Raw genomic sequence first — 24,523 nt, forward strand, 5'->3', positions numbered from 1 at the left:
ACATTTTTTTTCCCAGCATCTCCTGTGTCTGAGTTTGCTAGAAGAAACCCACAATTTTCAGGCTGCCTCCTTCGTAACTTTCCTCTTTGGTAATGACCTAGTTTTTGCTTAAGCTTTGCTCTCTGAAGTAAAATCAGGATTTTTCTTTTTTCCCCTGTCTCCATTTTCCATTCTTCCTACTTCATTCTCCGTCACCTGGTCACCTCAAATTATATAAACGCAAGTCAGCAAGGTCTTGTGCGTCAGGGCCATTATTTTCAGGGGCAGGTTTTGGGTTTCATTGAAAACTTGTCTCATGAATGAACATGACGTTATCTGTCATTTGGCAGCACTGGCATTTCGTTGGTGCCCAGTAATAGCCACAACTGGAACACTCATCTGCATCCTTAATGGCTTTCATTCAAATGGTTTGTGGCATCCTCTTTGCAAGGAGCGGCAAACATAACCCGACCACCCCAATTTAAATATATATGGATGTGGTGGGCAATGTCAAACAAAAGTTAAAAAACACGGTTCTGGGCTAGGATGTGATGCCCACCGCTATATAATGACGTCCATAACGGGTCAAACCCCAGATAGCCTGAGGTGGTGGGAGGGAACTCCTAATGATTTTTGCTACCAAATACAGGCTCACCAGCGTCACACCCGTGCCAGCGGCCCTCACACAAAACCAGGTTTTGTTTGTCTTACGTCAAGGGTGGTGTTTGTTACGCAACATGTATTGGGTCTTTAAGAGGAAACCTTTTGAGAGTGGGCCTCATTATAAGCGTGACTTAAATACACAGAAATGACAGAAGAAAAAACTGTGTTAGTCATTGTAACTGAAGAGGAAAAAAGCCACAGTTTACTGTGTGTACACTTGAATGGCCCTGTGAATAAAACATTAAAGTGGTTCTTGTGAATTTCCTCTGAGGCAGCGCAGCCAGATTAGCTGCTGTATGTCAGCTTTGGTGTGCTGTGTGTGCTGGTTTGTTTTGACATCGTCTCTAATCTGTCGTAATCAAGTATCTTAATCTTAATAATGCAGCCCCCCACCCTGCCCCACCTCCTCAACGAAAATGTTCCCATTTTCCCAGACAGCTATTTAAAAATAGCCGAGTCTGACCCTTGAGCGACTGTCGTCTCTATTACACAACCATTTTCATAAGCTCCAGAGATGTGACACTACTGCCGAGGAAGCTGGAAGTGTTCTCTGATTAGTGTTAGTCCCCAGAGACCTACAGGCCAAGCATTTTCGACTTAGTCTTTAGCAGATTGACCCTAGTGTCTCTCAGGATTGACAAGGTGCCGTTTTTATCTAAGACGCAGCACACCCAAGAAGTGGGATTAAGCCATGTAAAATCTGGCAGCTAAAAGAGAAGGGTGTCAACCAAAAACTGGTTTCTAAGCCCTGAAAGCTCTATGAAATCCGATACACTAAAACATTTAACAGGAAATTAGCTCATGCTTGCTATCATCTGTAATTTACCTTTATTTATTTATTTGTTTATTTATTTATTTATTTGAAATTACAGATTTAAGTAGGTAGAAACATCGTGACAGAGCTATAAAAAAATATATATTAGGCGGTAGGTTACTTTGTCTCTTCATCCAGTTCAGTACTAAGCATTTTCTTATGTTGTGGCTAAGAACGTGACTCGATGTCATCAACATGTCCTCTAGTCTGCACCTGGGCTTTAGCTGGCAGATAAAGTGATAGCGCTGATGTTTTTGCACTAAATGTTCCCAGTCGTGTTTCTTTTCCAATCTTAAGAGCAAAACTAGGTCATTTTCTGCCACCCTTGATACTTACGCGTGGTTTCTGCTAGAAAAGTTGTTAGACTCAGCAGCTTTTATTATGTGGGGGTTGAGAGATTTAACATGGCACTATCCACCTGCTGCATGTACAGTCTGTGTCGCACAAATTGAACAGCAGATCTGTGTAGGTAGAGATCTCACTGCTGATAAGAGGAGAAAGCGAATCTCTTCTCTCTGGTGTAAATGCATCCAAACGGTCTTAAACGGTCAGAGGCAGTAGTCAATTTGTGCAGAAAATAAAGGATTTATCTGCTGCAAAACTTTCAGGCTTGAATTTATTAAATTGTTCCTGATGTTAACAACATACTGTAACAAGATATAACATGATTCTGTTTAGCAGTATTGTTTTAATCTTACATCTCCGATCGACCTAGGTCAGTGCTAGGTAAAGATGCGCTAAGTTAGCTATTCATTTTCAGAAACTATGCACACTGGGCATAAACTGGGTCAGATGTCAAAACACCTCTGCAGTGCTTCTGCACAGTTGCTTGTAATTTGATTGTTGAAGATATTTTGGGAATTTGTTTTCCTGATGTTTATGTGCCAAATAGATAAAATTGTTTGAGGAACTGGAGCCAAATAAAAGAAATAAGACAACAAAAAAGGCAGATTAGTCAGGTGGTTAACTACTTGACTTTTTTCCTGAATTTGTTTGGATTGGATTTGCAGCTATATTTAAGGTTTTTTTTCTTTTCTTTTTTCCTATATCCCACCATTAAAGGCCAGATAATAGCTGGGCTACCTGCCAGAACTTCTACTTCTTGCCTGGTATTATATTACACACACGCACTATGTGGTCCTTTGTAGTCTTAAAGTTGATTGTGTACTCCCCAGAACTCTTGGAACTTCCTGAATCTCCCTTCCTGTGCAGGATTAGCTTTATTTTCCAGACCCGTGCCTTAATCAACACTGCTGTTTTTCTCCAATGGAGAAACTGTTTTGTGTATGCAGGAAGGATGTAAGTAACAGTATATTGTTATATATTTTCTCTCATTCACTCCTGGAAACAACAAACAAATTCCAGGAACCATTACTCATGGTTTGGCCACTTGAGGTATGTCTGAATCCCTAAACCATGGAAGCTGGTGGAGGAGGGGTGGAGGGTGTCCTTAAACTTGTTCTTTAAAATACCTGGAGTCTGGAAACTTGGAAATATTTTGTTCTGTTATGTTCCAGGAAAGAGTATTGGCAAAGGGCAAATGAATATTTACAGTGGTGGAGTTTGGTTACCATGTATGTTTGGCTTGATGTGTCATCAGTGCCTGCTTTTTATTTCAGTGACTCAATAGAGGGCGGGCAAATGTTTGTCTTGTTCCGGCTGGTTTGTTTTCTTACAGAAAACTTCTGGGTTTGGATTTCAAGTGCTGCAGGTGTCAGCTTTAATAAAACACGCATCATGTTGATGGTTATACATTACTTGTTTTTATACACTCAATTGAAACATCTAGGAAAGCCTCTTATCTTTCAGTTATTGGTGTCCTTTTTTACCGTAACATTGGACAAGAGGAGCCCAATCTTATGTCTCAGGGATTACAAGTAGATACACTGAAACTACTTTAACCAAAACTTTAACTATGTTTAATATAAGTGTCCACTGCTATAACAGCGTTGCAAAAATATATAGAAAAGCTTTTTCAGTCCCCTTTAATGGAATAACAGAAGCCAAACTATTTGTTAACTTTCGATTGTAGATTAATGTAGAACAGAGTAATCATCAGGATAAATGCCAAATAGCCTGAATGTTTACTTCATGCTGGCACACATGCATTTAACTGTCATTCGAGTCATGCGTGGAGAGCAATTCGTAACACGATGCATCACCAGCAAAAGATTTTTCGACACATCATTAAAGGAAGGTTTCGATCCTCTTGTGGTGCGTTGGCACATCCTAGATAAGCTGTAGTGTTTGATAACCTCAGGCAGTGGTTCTAAAAGAAGATGTTTTGGCCTTTGCCTGAAGTTTTTATTTTCAGTCCTGCATCTCATTGGTCATGATAAATCTTTAATTATTTATAGTTAGGTTGCACCAGTGTTCAAAATATTCAGTGTAGTACTGGCTTTCTGTTTAAGTATAAGTGATGATGACTTGATGACCAAACTGTGGATATGACTGAGACAGAGGTCACCGTACACTCATTGACTGACGACTTGTGATTTGCCAATAAGCATACCAGGGTAATCCTTTCTTCTGATTCTAATAATAATTATAATTTACAAAACGAACTTCATGATTTATTTCATGACCCGAAATTAACAACTCATCAGTGATGTATTTATTGAGGTCACAAAGAGAGGGTCTGAGATCAGCTTTTCCTTATCAGACTATCTTGGAGCCAAAGGGATTGCTTTTTATTTTGACTCTACGTTTTTAGCCGTGGACGCTGGAACCATTTTTTGCACTGTCTATGCGCTCACATGCAATATCCAGGTGCTGATTTGATTTAGGATGGTGTCCGATTTAAAAACTACGGTGTGTGTGGTCTTTTTTTGGGTTTTTTTTTTGACAAATCCAGGCCTGAATGTCCCTTGGTGTGCCTTGAGTTAAAACAAGGTTTGAAAAGCCCTGACTTACACAGAAGGAAAAAAGAAAAAATGTTTTCAGGAATAACCTAGAATCCCGACCCTTCTGTTTCCTGTTTTTAATAGTACAACAGCCTGGCTATTTTGGGAACACAAAGCAGTTAAAAGCTGGTTTGTTTCCGCATGAAGTGAAGGCTCTGAAGAAAACGTATTCCTCTTCATGGTTTGCTGAATGATCTGAGCCATACAGGATCTAAGCCTGTCGTTGGAGTGAAACCTAGTGCTGTTTGTGAAGACGTGACATTTGTGGTTGACTTTGTTGACATATGATTTTTTTTTTCTTTTCTTTCTTTCTTTCTTTCTTTCTTTCTTTTTTGTAAAGGGATGAAATTGACATTTACAGTCAGTGATGTTGTGCTGACGGCAGGACAAAAACCAAACCCCCAGTGTTCCAGAGCATTGGGGCTGAAAAACAGAGCTCAGCATTCATGCAGTCAGTGGACGGTGGGCAGCTCCTCACAGGAATGCCAGGAGCTCCTGAACCCCACTGACTGCCTCCTCCAACACTAAACTGCTGTTACTCGGCATACTAAACATTCAAAACCTCCTCTTTTGTATTTTTTATATTTCTAAATATAGAAAAGACAAATATTTTAATAGTGAATTTCAAAAGCAAATGGCTCAATGTTTTAAGAATGTTAAACTTGAGCTTTGATGAATTTGAAGCCCATTTCACACCAATTTGCTGTTCTTGTGGTTTTCAAAGGACCTCAGGGTTACTGGTTGTCCTTTGCCCCACAAAATAAAGCTCCTTTTGTCAGAGATTCAGCTGACATCCAACTCCACCAACCTCAAAAGTCTTGTGAGCAGCAGTTGATCCTCCAGTTGATCTTGTAAAGTTTGTCCACAGACTTGAATTTCACTCTATGCTTGGATATTTTGAAACATACGGGCCATGTCTTCATGAAATGGTAAACATGCTGTGGATAGGATTGCACCACCACATTCCCGACATTGTGTTTTCCCTTCCCCTTTGTTTTTGGTTCTTTGTCTTTCCTTCTTTGTGTCCTTTTATTGTGTGTGTGTGTGTGTGTGTGTGTGTGTGTGTGTGTGTGTGTGTGTGTGTGTGTGTGTGTGTGTGCTCTTTGAGTCATAGATAAATGCTTCCATTCATATTTTAGGGAATTAAATTTCAGGATCGAGTTTCAGACAGTACAAAAGAGGAAATATCACGTTAGTAGGATACGTGACAAGGGAGTTTCAGGCTAGTGCAATGTTATGATAAACTTGGACTATCTCCAGCACAAGTTATCTGGAAGATCACTGTTTTTATTTTAGACTTGCCTTTCCAGTCCTCTGTTTGGACTTGCTCCTTGCGCAACCACAGTAATCATATCTAAGATGGATGAATGTTGATGATAGAAAATGAAGTAATGCTCCTGCACTTTGTGCCAGCAAACCCAGTTGTATAACAGCTGTCTGGCCCCTGCAATAGAGCTGAATTTGCCTGTGTTTTGCATTTATGAGTAAACGCATTATGGAGCCGGTGTTGTGTTCAAGTACGAAAACTGCTATTGTGTGTTCAACCCTTTGTTGTAAAACAATTGAAAAGCGCTTCATTTGATTTGATGCCACTGTGGTTCAGCTCAAGTAAGAAGTTTTAAAGTGTACAAAGTTGAAGGAGCTTTATTTAGCCTCTCACCTCTGCTCTACCCGTCCCACCTATTGAAATTCCTCCCTTTTTAGAATATGTGAAGTGTTTTCTAATGGAGTTCATGTAAACTGGCTCGTGCCATTGTTGCTGAAGTTTTCCTGAGTTTACCAAGAGCCCAATAATAAATGTCAGGCACTGTCGACTAACGACCCTTAATCTCTAAACATGTCGGCATATGAATATATCAAATCTGTAGGCAAGAGATAAGAGTTTTGGCCCTTCAGGTTTTCTATTTAAGCCAGGCTTCTGTTGACTAATCATGTCTAGATGTCAGTTTGGAGAACAACAGAGGAAAAACCCTTCTGAAAATTAGCGAGGCTAAGTCAGCAGGCTGGAATTATCCTTGAAATCTAAAAATGTGTTTCCAGCTTAAAAGCTCTGGTGTTAACAGGCTATGCATTTCCTCTTCTCTTTCTCAGGCTTATGAGCGCCGCTTCCCCACTTGTCACCTCATCCCCATGTTTGTGGCGAGTGACATCGTGAATGAGGAGACCAGCGAGGATGGTTCCACCCAGAAGATTGAGCGCCGCTGTGCCCTGGATGTGGATGCCCCACGCCTTCTCAAAAGGGTTTGTTGTACTTTAAAATTCCAGCAATTGAGTATCATAAAGATAGCTTTAATGCTTTACTAATGACTTTTAATATTGTTTTGAGAACAATACATTTCAGTACTCGCCATGATTGTTTTCTTTTACAGAATGTATTAGCTAATAAAAGTGTTAATTTTTTGCAAAGGTAGTTTATCTTTAATTTTATTTTCAGTGTCTGTGTTTCATGCCAGTTGCATTTATAATACAAGTTCTATTGCGGTTTACAGATTGCAGGCGTAGACTATGTCTACTTCATTCAGAAAAACACGCTGAATCGAAAGGAGAGGACTCTGCACATCGAGTCCCATAATGAGACCTTCTCCAACAGGGTTGTCGTCCACGAGACATGCTGCTATTCGGTATGTAGCATACTATCAGCAATAGACATTTCAAGCAAAAAAACAAACTGTTAAAAACCCTCACTAATTTTAATGAAAGTCATTTCTCATGCACTTGTTTCGGTGCAGCTGCTGTTTTTAGCTCTAAGTAGAATCCACTCCCCTGGTTTTGCTCTACACCTAGCATGCTGACTTCTGGCATAGAAACTCAACCCTTTCACTGAAACTGCTGGAAAAATGCTCAAGAAAATGTCTTTCATCATCAGTAATGATCCTTACCACAAACACTGAGTTAGTTCAGAAAACAGATGTTTAAGGTTTGTACAGGTGATCAATATGGGGCTTCCAGAGAGTGATCTAAAAATGACTGCAAGGTTTCTTTAATCCACCTGTACCAGAACCTTGTGTCCACTTATTTTGTTGGTCTTGTACAGCCAAGGTACATTGCAACCAATTTACATTACCATTTCCTGGTTTGAAGTAACATATTCATTTTAAGGTGGGAGAAGTGTGTATAAATTATACAAAGCAGCCTGTAACATGAAAGTGTGTATTCCTGGGGCAGGTTTTACAGAGGCAAACTAAAACCCAGATCCTGGCAGTGTGACACGCTCAACCCGTTTGGCTATTTAGGCTGACTTGTGCATACAGACAAATGAGCAAACACTGACATGTTCTGTAACGCTGTTGTTCACCTGCTGAATGGCAAGCTGCCACCAGCACAGCCATGTTGATGTTTGTGCCTCCTTTAATCTCTTCCCTGCATCCATGTTTGGACTACCACTGAGCCTGCTTCTGTTTATCTCGGCCCATCTTTCCTTGTGAATTATTTAGTCGTCTGCATTCTGCTTGGTTACTCACAAAATACTGAAATGAAACCAGCATGTTTTCACTTTCTTTCTGCACTATGCAAAACTGTGACTCCAGATGAGCTTATTTATGAATGCATGTGTGCTGAGTTAATGAGGTCAAGCACATTGTGTTAGCCTCCAACCAACTGGAGTGCTAATTTTAGGTCTAAGGCCAAACAGAGGCTTATACTGTGTACTTTAACATGCTGTGATAACAGTAACCAGGATGGACAGTGCTGTTAGACTGAGCTAATGGACCAGGCTAAAGATGAAATATTTTGGTAGTCAAGGGTGAACAAGTTACCATCATTATGGCTTTAGAAGCGTGTGACTCTTCATTTACTGATATTGTAGCTTGATGCAAAATGACATTTTTGTTAAAATACATTTAAAAATGTTCTTTGTCATAAGTGCCATCCTAACAAATCATTCTAGAACCATCATAGATCTAATATATGCAGTGTAGAGTGCTATATACTGGCCAGCCAGTCCTTACTACTGCAGTTTGGCCTGAAAACAACACTTTAAGGATTGTGCATAAAAGTCTAACGGACAAATATGAAATTATTCAAGTCACTGAATTTGGTGAGTTTGTTTATGCTTATGTTTATGTCCCTGACCCACAGAAACTAATGTTGAGTTTCTCTCCCATTCACTTTAATAACTTCAAAAAGCCATAACTTAAATTCAATAAATTCCAGCCGCCGAGCATGATTGTAGAATGATTTTTGCTATTGCCGAAGATGACCTTCACACAGCACTGAGGGGAATGTGTGTATTTCAAGCTTCATGACTGTTCATGTGTGAAATACTGGCTAATTTTAACATGGACAGACTGACACACAGACTCCCACTCACAGTGCTCGGTGTGAAAATTGCTTTCTTTGTGCGTCATCATGTAATGAAGCTGGGTGTATGGTTACCATAGTAACATGGTTATGCGGTTCTGTGTTGTTTACAGCTTTAATATAAATTGTGTGTATGTCCAGGTCCACCCGGAGAATGAAGACTGGACGTGTTTTGAGCAAACCGCCAGTTTGGACATCAAGTCCTTCTTCGGCTTTGAGAGCACCGTGGAAAAGATTGCTATGAAGCAGTATGCCAGCAGTATCAAAAAGGTGTGTTTGTGTGTGCTTATTGTTTCATCCTGTCATTTATGTGTGAATGTACCGATGCACAGTAACATTAAACAACACGACGACTGCGGTATGAATTATTCAGAGATCAATCTGTCCTACGAGATGTTTCTGGAACATGACTCAGTCCATCTCACACTGTAATTGCATAAATAAGCTTGTGTAATCTTTTAGACTGGACAGGGCTCTTTTGTTGTGGACCCAGTGAGTCATCCACCTTCATTAATGAACAATGTTGAATACAGTCCTTTTATTTTTTCCTTCTGTTTTCATTAACTGATGCTTCAGTTTGAAATGACACTTGAGTTGGAAAATGCTAAACGCTACATGGCCTTTCTTGGTTGAATAAAAACACATGTAGATCATGTTTTTCGGTATTCTCACACTTGTTTTCTTTCCTTCTAACAGGGAAAAGAAATCATAGAATACTACCTAAAGGAGCTAGATGATGAGGGGATCACTCATGTGCCCCGCTGGAGTCCCTCCTCTCATTCCCTGCCTCTCTCCAGCCCGACCAGCCTTTCAACGAACCAACCTGAGCTTGGAGTCGTGCCCGCCGATTCAGTCCCACTGTCTGCGGATGCCAAGGATGGAACCTCACAGGATGCAAAGCAGGACAGCAACATACTTCAGAACGACAGCCTTGCAGAGATTCTGGCGGGGACACCGGAAGGTCCGTACCTGAAGATTCAGAAAATGAATCCTAGAAGCTTATTTTATAATTGTGTATATAATTATACTCTGCAAAAAATGGCTAATATTGAAATCGTATTGTGTAACTAAACTTGGAGGGACATTTTATTTGGTTTATACCACTGCTGCAACAGTTTGTCATCTGCAAGCATCATTGAAAAAAACAGTTAGACAACTTTGGTGAATAATTTAAATAACTGAGGAAAAGTAGTTGCTCAAGAATGGGGATGGGTGTGAGAATGGAATTCAGCGTCTTGAAAAGTTGTTTACAGTTATGAATGTAATTTCTGAAAAACATATTTCTTATTGTGAATCGTGACATCCAATTACATATCTGTTGACAGCTAGGGCAAGGCTTTGTTTACAGAATCTAAGATTTTGATTAGAATTTGTGATTTATGGGTGGTATTTCAGTAAAAGTTTATTACACATTAATTTACTATTCAGTAGTCTAACTTTTGTGGGGGGGGGTTTATGTTGCAGACAAGCTGGATGCAGACTATATCAAACGTTACCTGGGTGACCTGACACCCCTGCAGGAGAGTTGCCTGATCAGACTGCGCAAGTGGCTTCAGGAGACACACAAGGGAAAGGTACTGCACTGTTTCTAAAAAGGAATAATAACAAAATATGACTGGATACATTATTAATACATTTTGATACATTTGAGTTAGTTATTGCTAAAAGTAATATTTAGCACTACTACTCTATTTTAGCTAGGCTACTGATAATGTTGTATTTTACATTAACTGTTCACAAATTAGCTTTATAATGTCTTTAAATAACAGTGATGTGTTTTATGGTGGCAAGTGTAACCATTTCCAACTCTGTTCAGATCCCTAAAGATGAGCACATCCTTCGTTTCTTGCGGGCCAGAGATTTCAACATGGATAAAGCACGGGAGATCTTGTGCCAGTCTCTGACCTGGAGGAAGCAGCACCAGGTGGACTACCTGCTGGAAACCTGGAGCTCTCCACAGGTTCTTCAAGACTACTACACCGGCGGCTGGCACCACCACGACAAAGGTGGGTTGGTATTTACAGCCGCACCTAAGGATAATTTTATTAGGCATACTGAAATCTTGTGTGTGCATCAGTATGGAAACACACACTTGTGTAGGTTATGTCAGAGCTAAACTTGCACTGTTCCGTAGAGGAGACTCCACTTACACAATCATGCAGTCGTGTTTGCAGTTTTTCAACCTAATGTTTTCTTAAGTGACTTTACAGTGTAAACAGATCTCAACCATTCTTAGCAACCCACAGCTCTCAGCCAAGTGTGTAAAATAAAAATGATCCAGCTTGTTGGTGCTCCTTGGTTACCCAAATAGTACACACACACTCACAGTGACAGTCTTCTTTGGAGTAGATTCCTTGGATTCCTTATTTGGGAAAAGAATGAACGTCAAACAAAGCTTTTATGTTGCCACATCAGAGCCAATTTAATCTTCTCATTTAAAATTTTCCACAAGTATTAGCCTTGTATCAACAGGGAGAAAACATGAAAGCATTACTCAGTGTACACAATAACTTGTCTTATGTAACAAGAGCAGATGGCCAGCAACGCTGACCTTTCCACTTAGCTTGTATTCTTTGTGGAATGTAAATCATGTGATATATCATGTAAACATTTGTTTAATTTTTTATTTTTCAGACGGCCGTCCTTTGTACATCCTGAGGCTTGGCCAGATGGACACCAAAGGACTGGTGCGCGCTCTCGGGGAGGAGTCTCTGCTCAGACATGTATGTAACACACACTGTACTGCAGTTAAGGTTTGTGTTTGTAGTGCAGGTTGATGAGTTTATAGGTCAGACAGGGTTTCTGCCACAATATTTGTTAACTCCTGCTTCTTTGACCTGCACAGGATAATTTGATAACGCACTCCATTAATTTACCCCTGTTATCAACCTGATGCTTTGTTCTATTGGTTGCATTTCTACACACGCAGTTGGTGCAAGAGAGAGAAAAAGTGGGCAATTCAGGCCAGGCAGGCCGCTGGGTTAGTAATACACGGGTGGAAGCGCTGGGTCAGGTCAGTTTTGGATTACAGGTTAGGGAATTAATGTCCGGTGGCATTTCCTGACAGGTAAATTAACACCAGGTTATATACTGAACACAGGATGTGTAAATGGTGCTGATTTATAATGCTGCAGTCACTGTGGAGTGGAGTCTGGGAGCCAAGTGTGTCAAATGTACAATTCATGTCACTGCAGGTGCTTTCTATCAATGAGGAGGGTCTGAGACGCTGTGAGGAGAACACAAAGGTGTTTGGTCGGCCAATCAGGTAAACCTTTACAACCTGTCAATATGTTAGATCTTTGAAAAAATCTTGGACCTCTATTATTCACCATATATGTAAACCAATATATCTCTGCCTCTCAAAGGTGATACTACGTTATATTCCACTAGTACTTGCTTTAAATCTACAGACTGCCTTTGAGTTTAGTTCAAGAAAAGAGTAAAACTGAAATGCATCACATATTCAAACAGGGCTTTGACTGGTTGCTCAATTCACAAGTTGTTCCTTGTGGAACAACTCAAGAAAACTGAAGATAAAGACCTGATATAAATATATATGTACTATATACAGAAACAAATTGCTCTTTCTTCTATTACTCATAACACCGTTGTACAATTTCCTGTTTTGTCTGTGCTTGTTTATTATGATGTTTTATATAAATATAAAACATCTATTTGTTAAACTGTGCTGTGCTTCATCACAAGTGATACTTTTCTCGCTTGATGTTGCATCGTACAATAGTTTGATAGTCCTCCATAACAAACAAGAGAAGTAGCCCTGTGTGACGTTGACTTAAAAGGCTCCATTTCAAAAACTGTTATCTCTGCTCTCTGGTTACTTTTAAACACAGTACTCGGTCTCACATCACACGACAGTACGACAGAGGCTGCACCTCTTATTCAGACTGACCTTAGAAAAACTGGTCTCAATTATTTTGCTGCTTTGGAAAAGTAATGTACTACCAAAAAATAATTTATTAGAACATTTTAAAAGGTAACATTTACATGTCATCACCCTCGATTTTCTTAATTCTGAAAATTATTATTTTTGTACCATTTCTGTGTTGTTAAGATGGATTTTTTTCTTTTGTTTTTACTTACATGTATCTAATACCTGTTTAAAAAAGAGGGTTTAATAATGGTAATTTTTGCTAATCAGTTATTTGTTGCATATGAAGGAACCATTTCAGCATACTTTATTTCCAGCTTCTGGAGTTTCAGAACTTGCAGGTTCACATGTTTTTCTTTTGTTTGTTTTTGCTGTTTTTATACATTATGTCAGTCTAAATGAATTTAGATGGGGTTTTTTGGTTTTTTTTAAGAAGCCTCCGTAGTGGTTGAGAGTATGAAGACAGAATTCACCATACTGCCTGTGATCTAGACAGTTAATATGAACTAATAACACAGTGTCAGTGTTGACAAAGAAAAATAATCAGCATCAGTGGTAGGTATAGTCCAGTGCTTGTGTAAAACGGCTTTGAATGTGGTCGTAGGTGAATATAAATGCAGGTTAAAAGCAGCTTAAAAACATGCAAGCCGTTTTAGATTCGGTTCAGCAGTCAGAACTGGGCACAGGTAAACACACAAACACACACACTATGAGTGAGTCCGGAGCAGAATTTATCTCCCCCAAAATGGAAAGCGCACATGAGGCTCGCCTTTCAGGGGACTCATTCAGATGGCAACTGACAGAGTGAGAGGGAGGGAACAGAGATGGTATCTGTCATCTGTCAGCTCTCTGAAGCAGCAGCAAGAGGAGGAGGAGGTGCCTGGGATAAGAGCTGCGCAGGAAGGCATGTGAACTATGAGAGGCTGTCACGTCACAGCACTCTGCCAGGACAGATAGAAGGAAAGGAAGAATGTGCTGCAAGGGTTGGAGGGTTCCAGAATTAGCAAGCACTGCCTTCACCACTTAAGCTTCACTTCAGAGTGACAAGTGCTAAGTGGTCAAAAAGAGGCCGTACCCCATTTATGGGTTTGTGGCTGTCCTTATACACACACATCCCTAATCCTCTCATGTCCTCTTCTCTAGCTGTTGGACATGTCTAGTAGATCTGGAGGGGCTGAACATGCGTCACCTATGGCGACCAGGAGTCAAGGCGCTGCTGAGGATCATCGAGGTTGTGGAGGCTAACTACCCTGAGACTCTAGGACGGCTGCTTATATTGAGAGCTCCAAGAGTCTTCCCAGTCCTTTGGACACTGGTGAGACCCAGGATAAGAGTAACTCAGACCCTGTGGGGTCATCCTGTTACAGCACCGGATTATGCGTACAGTGAATTTTCAGTCTGTTTCACACCCTTATTTTGACACATGCAGAAGTTGCCAATATTCACAAATGTGTAGTATTTGCTAAGCAGTGGCAACAGCAGCATCGTTGGCCCCAAATGGAAATAAGAGCTTTCCAGTCCCGGAAGTTCTGCTGGGTTCTACTTAAGGTGACAGGATCCCAGGAAACAGAGTATGGTTGTATCTGGTAGTGTGGACAAGACAGTTGTGCAGATAGACTGAAATTTGTAGGTTACAGGTTTGGCATGTGAAGGATCGCTTTACCTTGGCAAAAATGAAGAGCTGTCTCTAAGAATCACCTTCCAGCCGTCACTGTATTTTTTTTTTTTTTTTTTTTTTATTGGTTTTCCATCATATTGTGACAAAACGTGTCTAGTTTGTGAATTTGAATTGGCAGGATTCAGTTTTCCCTGTTACACATAGCTTAGGCGGCAGAAGATAGGTTACAGGTTAGCCTGCACTTGATGCACGATGAACTTTCCTGCTTTCTTTACAGTCTTTGGAAAAGAGCCAGGCTTTGTCCTGCAGTGTTGACTTTTAAAAAGTAGAGCCATTTTAAATGTAGAGCACTGACTCAATATGTAGAATGAGGGACAAGGGATAAAAATGCTGTGCAGTCACACATAAAGTAGGACACCTGGTCACCTAGCTCTGCTGCCTATTGACTGCTCATGCAAAAAGCACGTCACAAAAGACTTTAGTTTGTTTTATAGTGTTTACCTTCCTGACTTTAGGGTCACACTTAATTAAGTCAGTGTATTTTAAACATGGGTTTCACTGGTTATTTAAAGGTAGAATTGTTGCATATTATTGCATTATTACATTATTGCTTTAATATATTAACCAAGAAACTGGTTAAACAATTTCCTTGTTTTAGTATTTATAAGGTTTAGGGTGGGAAAGGAATGTGGACTGTAATCAAACACAAGTTTCATATGCTGCACCAGTATTTCCTCATGTTACTGCAGTCAGGTCATGCATTTAATATCTGCCTTCTCCCTCAGGTGAGCCCATTTATTGATGAAAACACCCGCAAGAAGTTCTTGATCTACGCAGGCAATGACTATCAGGGTGCTGGAGGTCTCGTGGACTACATAGACAAGGAGATCATTCCGGATTTCCTGGGAGGAGAGTGCATGGTGAGTGTCACTGTAAGATTTAAACTCTGAGCGTAAAACTTGATCCTAGAACATGACACCACCCACATCGAGATTTCCTTTACTGACCCAGTGTACACGTGTGCTTTTTCTTTGCAGTGTGAGGTACCGGAGGGTGGCCTGGTTCCCAAGTCCATGTACCGCACAGCCGAGGAGGTCGAGAACGAGGACATCCGTCTGTGGACTGAGATGATCTATCAAAGCGCCAGCATCTTCAAAGGAGCTCCACATGAGGTGAGGCTGAATGCACGGAAAGTAAAAGATGGAAGGCCTGTGTCGCTCTGATATGAATAGTAGGTCAGGACAACAGAGAACCCCACAGTGCCTCTGATGGAGGTGTTGTGAAACTTTCTGCCACCTAGTGGTTGTAACTTGTTAAATGCATCTTAGGTAGATTCTGAATTCAGACGTGGAACACATGTAGCGTGACTTTGAAATATAATCTGCCTGCAGTGATGTGGCGTAACCTCATGTTGCATGATTTATACCAAAGGGACACTGTCAAACATAATCACCCATCTGGAAATGGTTTTGCTTTTTATCTTAATGGTCTCAAACCGTCACACGCAAATGAACCATTTTATCTCACTGCTTTTGGTAACTGAGTTCTCTAGTTTGCTGTTTACCTGAAGCTTGTATATGGAAAGGATTTGGCATTTATAGCCTTTTGAGACCCAAACTATTCATCTATGTCCTCTGTAGTGGACACACAAAAACAGTTTTTTGTTTTCTCGGTTCTCAAGAGGATGTGGTATTTTTCTGAGCTTGATGTTTCAAGTTGCTTTTAGACTACAAGCCAGTTTCCTCCTAGTAGCAAGTTTGATCTTAATTTCAGCAGGACCGGGCCTAAAAACTGCAATCATATGTCATATGTCTGTGAAGGTTCTCAGTCATATGTCATATGTTTTAGATACTTCTCTTTCCCCTCTTGAAGTTATACCGTTTTCCCACATATTTGAGTACATACATATTTTACATATGTGCACAGAGATTAATGGATACTAACAGCATCAAAACTAGTGCTTAGATCAGGGTGTCCAACTCCAGGCCTCAAGGGCCGCTGTCCTCCAGGTTTTAGATATCACATTGGGTCAACACACCGGAATCAAATGATTAGTTCATTACCAGCCCTCTGTAGAACTTTAAGATGTTGAGGAGGTCATTTAGCCATTTAAAAACGTTGTGTTGGGTCAAGGACACATCTAAAACCTGCAGGTCACCGGCACTTGAGGCCTGGAGTTGGACACCTCTGGCCTAGATCGTCAAAAGTGACAGGTAAAGAGTTATTTTCCCACACGTCTTCACAGCCATACTTCTTTTTGCAATCAGTTGATTCACTTTTAATGCCAAAAACATCATCTTATACAGCCCATGCACTTTATGTAAACCTGCTTAATTTCTTCCACCCCCATCAGATTGTGATTGAGATCATCGATGCCTCCTCGGTCATTACCTGGGATTTCGATGTGTGCAAAGGCGACATTGTTTTCAACATCTACCACTCAAAGCGAGCTCCACAAGTACCACGCAAAGATACCCTAGGAGCCCATGGCATCACCTCCCCAGGAGGCAACAACGTGCAGCTCATTGACAAGTCCTGGACGCTGGGTCAGGATTACAGCATGGTCGAGTCTCCGCTCACCTGCAAGGAGGGCGAGAGTGTGCAGGTTGGTTTATGGTCGTGAACTTTTGATGTCTTCTTGGATCATTGTTACTTCTACAGATCCTCATTTTTGCTTGTTTGCACTTTGAATCCTTCCTTTCCTCAGGGTTCCCACATAACGAGGTGGCCGGGTTTCTACATCCTCCAGTGGAAGTTCCACAACATGGCGGCCTGCTCGGCCACCAACCTGCCCAGAGTGGATGACGTGCTGGCCACCCTGCAGGTCTCCTCACACAAGTGTAAAGTCATGTACTACACTGAGGTGTTGGGCTCTGAGGACTTCAGGTTAGTGTGTGGGTGAACGATGGAGGCATTTATATGCATCTGTGATGTGTAAATATGTCATGTGTTCTTATTTTTGCTGTTTGTGATAAGGTTTTTATTTTAGACATCATCCATTTATTACTGCTCATTTTCACTCCTGTCTTCTTTCAGTTTTCCCTCTCTACAATCCTCCACATAGTGCCACGTATGACATTTGGTACTTGAATGAATAAAATCTGTAATGTTGCTAAGATGACTTTCTGAAATGCCTTTGGAGTATAACGAGTTTTCCAGGCCAACAGTTTTGAGATGAGGATACTGTTCCCTTCCTTGAAGACTACTTTAATCAAGCTTTTTCTTTCCAATCCACTCCTGTTCTATCGCTCACAATCCCCTCCTCCTGCTCTGTCTTCTTCCTGTGAAGAACGGCTTGCTGTGATGTGCAGAGTTTGTAAGTGGCTCGGTGTTTGCCCCTTTTTCTTTAGCACTAGCTCATCATCATCGCTGCTTTTGGCTGCTAATCTGAGTGCCCTTCTCCTCCCCTCCCTCCATGGCAGTCTTGCTTCTGATGCTGCAAAGAGATGCTAATTTGCATCTGTTCTTGCTTACGACTTTTGTTAGCATTGGCTAACAGGATGTTGTTGCTTTCTTCACACTGAGGAAAGAATCCGGTGCAACCTGCTGGCATTAATCACCCTGCTTGCATAACTAAAACTCTCAGGATTACTTGATTTGGTTAACTTCAGCAAACAGCCGCCCAACTGACACGCACACACACTGTCATTTTCTGACTTGTATTTGCTTTTCTTCACTCATCACATTGCACTACCAGCTCTGTCTCACTTTGCTTTCAGTGCACATGCTGCTTCAGTTTATTTTATCTTCAAAAACAGACTTGGCGTGATCATCTAACTCATACTAGTAGTTTTTAACAAGATGTTTTGATAAAGGTTGACATTTACACTTCTGAGTATGTGAAATGCCTTCTTGAGTCAAGTAAATGTAGAATTTAGGGCAATATTTCTTCCCATGTCTGTAATGTCTAATACATGCCATAACAGTAAGCCTCTATTACCTTTTTATGGCTCCTTATATTGTAGAGTTGGGAGTTAAAGGGTTCCTGTGAACTAAAGTCATCCTCTTTAAAGCTGCTCTTTTTATTCATTTTTAATTCTCTGGTGAGTCCCTCAGACTTATCTAGGTCGGTTCCAATTACTTAGGATGGGTTATTACGGTTAACAGTTAAAAGGAATCAAAAATGAATAACATTTATACAAGTTGAGGTATCGCGGGTCATAATCATCCATAACCATTTTTATGGAGGATTTAATAACTTCATACAAAATGGATGAGGTTAATAAAACTGCCATGTGTCATATTTTGTAAATTATTTTAATTTGGCTTAATACAAGCCAACCTTTTGAATTTATTCAGGTACATATGAAACCATGACAGACATTGGTTTTGTCAGTGCACATGGTAATTTTATATTGCATCCATATAAATCCAAAACCAGTCTACCTACTACATGGGAATTAATACCTAATGTTTCTTTTATTCATTCAAAAGTAATAGAAGAAAAATGGTGCCTCATGCTTTGCCACAGGAAGCCTCATTAAAGTGGGCCGGTTTCGCTCATTTCCAGCTGCATATTTTATTTTTAGATTTTGCTAGAGTAGCTTGTACGTTTTGTTTACCTTATACTGAGCCTTGCTGCTCCTCCCACTTTCAAGCAGCTTTGTTCTGATTGGTGCCTTTTGTAAACAGACAGTTTGGACAGCACGTGGGTGTGGCTTCTGTGCCTGAGATGACTGCTAACATTACAGTGTCTCGAGCTTCCAGGGATTGTTATATGGACCTCCCTTATTGGAAAACGTTGCCATATTTAACATGAACATCCACCCCCAAACTTTTTTTAATACAGATATGACAGGAAATGATAAAAGAACAATGGATCCCCTTTAAGTGGCTCCTGCCTTTAACGAAATGCCCTGACCTTTGGCTGTTTTTTTGTTTTGTTTTGTTGTTGTTGTTTTTTTCATTCTAAAATTAAACACAGCGGCTGGTGTAAAACCGTTCCCCGAGTTGTTGCAGCCTGTGGCAGGGCCTGAATGTTGTAGGGTTCAGAGTGATTCTCCCTCCTTTAGGTTTGCTCTGACTGCATGGTTCTGCATCATGAGCACGGGTCATGCACGCATAGTGCGTTCAGTTAGTGCCAAGCAGTCTTAAGGCTGCACAGGTGTCGCGTACACATGAAATTAGCTGAAGTGTGAGTTTTGTGTGCATTCACGTGTTCACCGCATGTTTGTTTCTTCTCTCAGGGGATCGATGACCAGCTTGGAGTCGAGCCACAGCGGCTTCTCTCAGCTCAGCGCCGCCACCACCAACTCCAACCAATCCCAGTCCAGCTCCATGATCTCCAGGTAGAAACTGGTGTCAGAGGACTTCAATTTCCAAAACCCACGTCCCCCCTCCACTGCCCATACCGTCAACACGGACGCCAACTTTTCCTATTCCCATACCCTTAAACCATCATCTTTGGACTCTGTTCCTATTGCACAGCCAGTCTCTGTGGAACTGATGCATGCTTGCACAAACGGAAGACAAAGAATTAAACAATTCTGAGGCAAAAAGAAACTAAATGTACAATTTAAAGGGCTGATTTTTGCACAAAGGGTCGTATATTTTCCATGCCTGGCATCTCAGCTGGGCAACAGTTTGAATAAGACCATCAGCAGAATGTTTTGTGCACGATGGAGCGGCTAAAGGTCAGGAGGTGAGGAGTGGCGCCTTTTAGGCACCAGAAGCTGAAAGAAAGAAGCAATATTCTCATCCTAGGAGCTAGGAACGGGATGACGACACTGGAGGCGCTGTTACATATATGCATTTACACGTGCACACACATACACAGTACCGAGGCGACGCATACCTCATTCATGTGCGTCTGCTGATAAAGACTGGATGAGCTGTTACATACGAACGCCACTCGGGCACAAACGCACACGAGAACGTTTGACATGCAAAAAGTTGACAGTGTTTGCCATATTGTTACTGGAGGGTTTATTGTCTCTGGTGAGCTGTATATAGGTCAAATGTGGGTGGGGTGAACATCTTTTAATAGATCTGGGTCAAATAAGATCAGCTCTCTGTATCACAACAGTACAGGTGTCAGTAACTTTGGCAATTGACAGGTAAAATCTTCCCGGCGTGCTCCTGTGGCTGAGTTGAGCTTTCTGACACTCATTGCATTGCTGTACAGGTTGCATCACAACTTTTGAATATTTGACCCAGATCTGACGCTTAGCGAAGTAAATCCACTAGAAGCAATAACACAAGTTTGACTTTCTACTGTGTGAAATATTTCTATTTAACGTGAAAATGTATGAGGAGGATCATTTACGGTGGCCCCAAGGTGCAAAACGCAGTAACAAAAGTAAAAATGCCACATTTCAGAAAACAGGATGACAAAACTTATACCAGTAACATTTCTGAAAACGGGACATTTCATGCATTTTTGTTTTTGAATTGGCAGAACCAAAGTACCTGATGTTAGAGTGATGTCATTTCCTGTTTCAGTAATACTTTCAGAAGTTTGACATGACTTTAAAGTTTGAAAGGATGGAATAAAAAAGTTGATAAAGGACATTCAGAAATGAGTATTATGAGAGTCAAAGACTTGAACTATCAAAGTGATGTAGGCCCAGTGCTGAATAACCAAAGATAAAAAGGCAGCACTCACAATACTTCAGGCGTAAGTTGACAGATCCCACGTTTTCTGAGTCATTCCTGTCATGTGACTAAACTTGACTCATGTTTGACATGATTGGTAAAGGTGACTTATTCCTGAGGTCTTGTGCGAGTGCTACCTTTTTATCTTTGGTTATACAACACAGAGGCCGTACTTTGCTTAAGAATTGTTTGCGCTCTGGCTACAGTCCTAACCGGCATGCACACACCGCCCTGTTATCTCGGTGTGTTTTCAGGGTTTGAAAGGTTATTTTAAAGTCGTGTCAAAAAGTACATCATGATTGTCCTTTGACTTTGGTTCTGGTATTTCAAAAACAACGTCTTTACCTCTTCTTGTGGAGTGAAATGTTGTCTTTTTCTTTTTAAGTCTGCTCTGCACCGCTGGGCCAACATCATCACGGGTGCTGATTGCAGATGAACTTTTTCTTGCGTACAGGCGCACAGACGGGCAAACTTGAGTTGGTAAATGGCTGAATTCTGTGGCACCACCGTTTCTTGTCTGCAGACATTTTGTCAGGAGTGAAACAAAAATAATTTGCCAGATTTTCTCCTCGACACGTGTTCTGTCCTCGTAGTAAGGGATGCACTGACTCTGAAATATTAGGCCGTAATCCAGCACTGATACTGACTTTTTTTTTCCCAGTCTTTATTTTGTTTTTTGTTCCAGGTGAAACGGAAAGAAAAAAAAAACTTTATTTAAAAAAAATGCATGTGTTTTAGCTCTTCATGGAACAGTTTTTGAACATTTAGCCAGCGCAAAAGTCAGTAACGCCATCTTATCAGCTGATACTTGGCTGATTCATCGGTGCATCCCTACCTCATGCTTTGAAAATATATATATAAAAATAATCTTAACGTGGAACGGCCGCAGTTAGTTTGCTTTCTGTCGAGCGTCTGCACATTTGAGGAACTCAAGTTAAATGAAGCAGTCAAGGAATGCCTTGTCACTGATTGGTGAATGTGCTACTGATTGGCTGGCGCTTGCTAACCAATGAAATGCCTGAATTTGGACGGTTGTGATGAATTGGGCGGAACTGCCATCGTTACGTTTCCAGAGTGATGTAGATTTCAGTGTGCTTTAGGGGTGAATGTTTCTTTATGATTTATCATTTGACGGCGCGCCAGTAGACCACATTGATACTGTACAAGTGCTAGTGTTGGTTTGTTTGTGTTTTGGAGACACTTGATGGGTGAAGAGGCATGGCGGCCTACCGCATGCTCACGCGGTGATTGGGTTTACGGATCTCTTATTTAAGATTTAAGATATAGCCATTTTAAGAGCCATGTGTCAATAAATAATACCATTTTAGCCTTTGTAAGCATCACTTAGTCACCACTGTAATAGACAAGCGATCGTGAGTCGAATGAACATTTCATTTTCTTTTTTTAAAACGTGTTCTATTTGGTTGATAAGCATTGATGACTTCGCACAGATCAGACTCCCCGTCGAGGGCAGAAATGTTCAACTTTGCCAAGAGTCATTGGGTGCTGTTGCCATGGTTACACAGTGCAGCTGACAACAACGGCAAAAAAATAAAAGCGGGGGGTTTTCCTCATAGATAGATATATATATATATACACACAGATGCCACACTGGTTGTTGCTCTTCACTGTAATGACTCCACGCAGCACCATGTTGCTCGGGGGGAGCACACATCTGCACACGATCACGGATCATTGTACCTCGCTGAATTTTCAACAGATTTTCGAGCAGTTTGGGTTGTTACGTTAAAACTGTGTTTATGATACATGTGCTGAAACAGTTAATAATGCTTAAAATAATGTTACAGTCCGGCAGCTGCTTCTTTGTGACACTCTGCTGTAAAACGCAACAGGATTACTCCATCACTTTAACGTGTCTACTGTCCCGTCAAAGTCTGACTTGAAAAGAGAGCTGCAGATGAGCCAGTGTTGGTCTTTCTCTCACTCCTGCAGTCTGTCTTTATTCTGTGGGACTCTTTAAACAAAACAAGTCCCACCTAAAGCAGCTCTGTAGGTTTCTGTAGCTACAGTTCAGGTATAGGTCACATGGGTTTCTAGAGTCTTTCTAGAGCATGTTGGAGCACTCGGACCGAATATCAGATCAAATATTTAATGATAAATAAAATATGAATCTCCTTTTCTTTAGCTGGTATATGACAGTGTTAGCTCGGGACTACTTTTTAGTATACCAAATTAAAGACATTCGTAACGGTAAAACAAGTTCTCGTTTGTGGAAAGTTGGTTTTAGCATTTCTTTCAGTGAAACATCAAAAAGAAGCACAAAATTTGGCGTTATTTATAGGACTGGATGACAGGAAATGCTCAGACCTCGTGAGCAAGACAGCTGTGGCATCTGTGTGTTCATATTCGTTTTCCCTCCTACGAAAATAAATAAATAAATAAATAAGGACCCTGCCTGTTTTTGATACACAAAACTGCTTTTTTAAATAGTTACTGGTTAACTTGTGGTATCTACATGTCATTAACTGCAATAACATGAATTGTTTTACTGAGTGGCCCTCTTCGTGATGAGGGCTACGGGTGTGTGATGGGGTAAAGGGGTGAATGTTAATTACAGTGGGGGGAGGAAGATGCCTGTAAAATGTGTTTCTCCACTCTTCTCTCTTCCTGCTCTAAGACGGCACACTTGACTTCACCTGGTTATTCCTTCAGGTGATTTGATCTTCATCTCTTCACAGGTTCGACTGATGAGGCAACAGTTCAAAACTGACTACTGCTTTATATTCCTTTTACTACTCTCACACGTTCACACTCCAGTTTTGTGTGTAGATCTTAGAAAGCAGAGTGGACCTTTTTTTCTTTTTTTTTTTTTTAAATTGAAGCTGTAGGCATAAATAAGCGTGCTCAGATGGGATGGGTTTTCATTTCCATTTCAGTTCATTCTCTTGAACACCAGAAATTTCACCTGCCTCTCTGACTTTAGCTGTTGGAGGGTGAGCACCTCTCACCAACATCTCACTGAAAAATGAGGGCTATAACTGTCTGTCGTGACTGTTCATCACATTCGTCAGTCTCTCTGCTCCCTGTTCATCTTTGCATATCTTCTCTTTACCTTTGTGTGAGATATTGTGTAAAAAGGATGTGTTTGGATTAATGAGAAAATGGTGGCTTTACATTTTTCAGCATTAAACTTGAATTATAAGAAACTGCAGACTCCTGTCACGGTCTTTTACGTTCTGTATCAAAATGTTTTTATTGCCTAGAACTAAAAATTGCTTTTACATTCCTTGCAGTCATCTGTTAGTGACATGGTTAATCTGTGAATTTACAAATACGGGCCTCATGCTGCATCTCCAGCTCCACTAATGATCAAAGGTTCTCTGCACTCAGTGACCTGCATTTCATCACTGAAAGTTCATCATCTCAGATTCTGTAAAATGGAAAATTAACGTCATCACGTGGTGCTTGTTTCCCTTAATGTAAAAATAATGTTAGAAAAAATAGAAACGGATACATAAGATTTTAACAAGATGAAGGAATAGAAAGTGTAGCACACATTGATGTCCTAGAGAAGGAAGACCAGATGTGCTCCCAGTGCTGTAAGTGTGAGCATTACCTCAGCACATTGAATTGCAGACCGACTACATCTAGTGGACATCTATCATTACAATTGCTTTTAAAGAAAACAAAACGAAATGGAGACGCGTCAAGGTTTTCATGTATGTGCGCATATTTGTCCTCAGCTCGCTCTTAGCCCATGACTACACATACACCATACCAACACCACTGTCAAATTTGCTAAT

At 40.7% G+C, this 24,523-nt stretch overlaps 1 protein-coding gene across 3 annotated transcripts in view; it reads left to right on the top strand.

Annotated features, from left to right (window-relative positions):
- Positions 1-23,931, top strand: part of si:dkey-237i9.1 (SEC14-like protein 1) — a 35,606-nt gene extending 11,675 nt beyond the window's left edge. For 2 of the 3 annotated variants that reach the window (XM_063476944.1, XM_063476946.1), the window contains 15 exons: positions 6,451-6,600; positions 6,849-6,980; positions 8,800-8,928; positions 9,355-9,619; positions 10,123-10,232; positions 10,475-10,664; positions 11,293-11,381; positions 11,853-11,923; positions 13,691-13,862; positions 14,951-15,085; positions 15,203-15,337; positions 16,519-16,770; positions 16,873-17,051; positions 17,455-17,481; positions 19,352-23,931. In XM_063476944.1, coding sequence (XP_063333014.1) covers positions 6,451-6,600; positions 6,849-6,980; positions 8,800-8,928; positions 9,355-9,619; positions 10,123-10,232; positions 10,475-10,664; positions 11,293-11,381; positions 11,853-11,923; positions 13,691-13,862; positions 14,951-15,085; positions 15,203-15,337; positions 16,519-16,770; positions 16,873-17,051; positions 17,455-17,481; positions 19,352-19,457 — 2,142 coding nt within the window. In that variant the 3' untranslated portion in view covers positions 19,458-23,931. The remainder of the gene's footprint in view (positions 1-6,450; positions 6,601-6,848; positions 6,981-8,799; positions 8,929-9,354; positions 9,620-10,122; positions 10,233-10,474; positions 10,665-11,292; positions 11,382-11,852; positions 11,924-13,690; positions 13,863-14,950; positions 15,086-15,202; positions 15,338-16,518; positions 16,771-16,872; positions 17,052-17,454; positions 17,482-19,351) is intronic. The other variant, XM_063476945.1, reaches the window with a different exon arrangement.
- The last annotated feature ends 592 nt before the right edge of the window (positions 23,932-24,523 follow it).

The sequence above is a fragment of the Pelmatolapia mariae genome, linkage group LG6 (genome assembly GCF_036321145.2).
Source record: "Pelmatolapia mariae isolate MD_Pm_ZW linkage group LG6, Pm_UMD_F_2, whole genome shotgun sequence".
Lineage (NCBI taxonomy): Eukaryota > Metazoa > Chordata > Actinopteri > Cichliformes > Cichlidae > Pelmatolapia > Pelmatolapia mariae.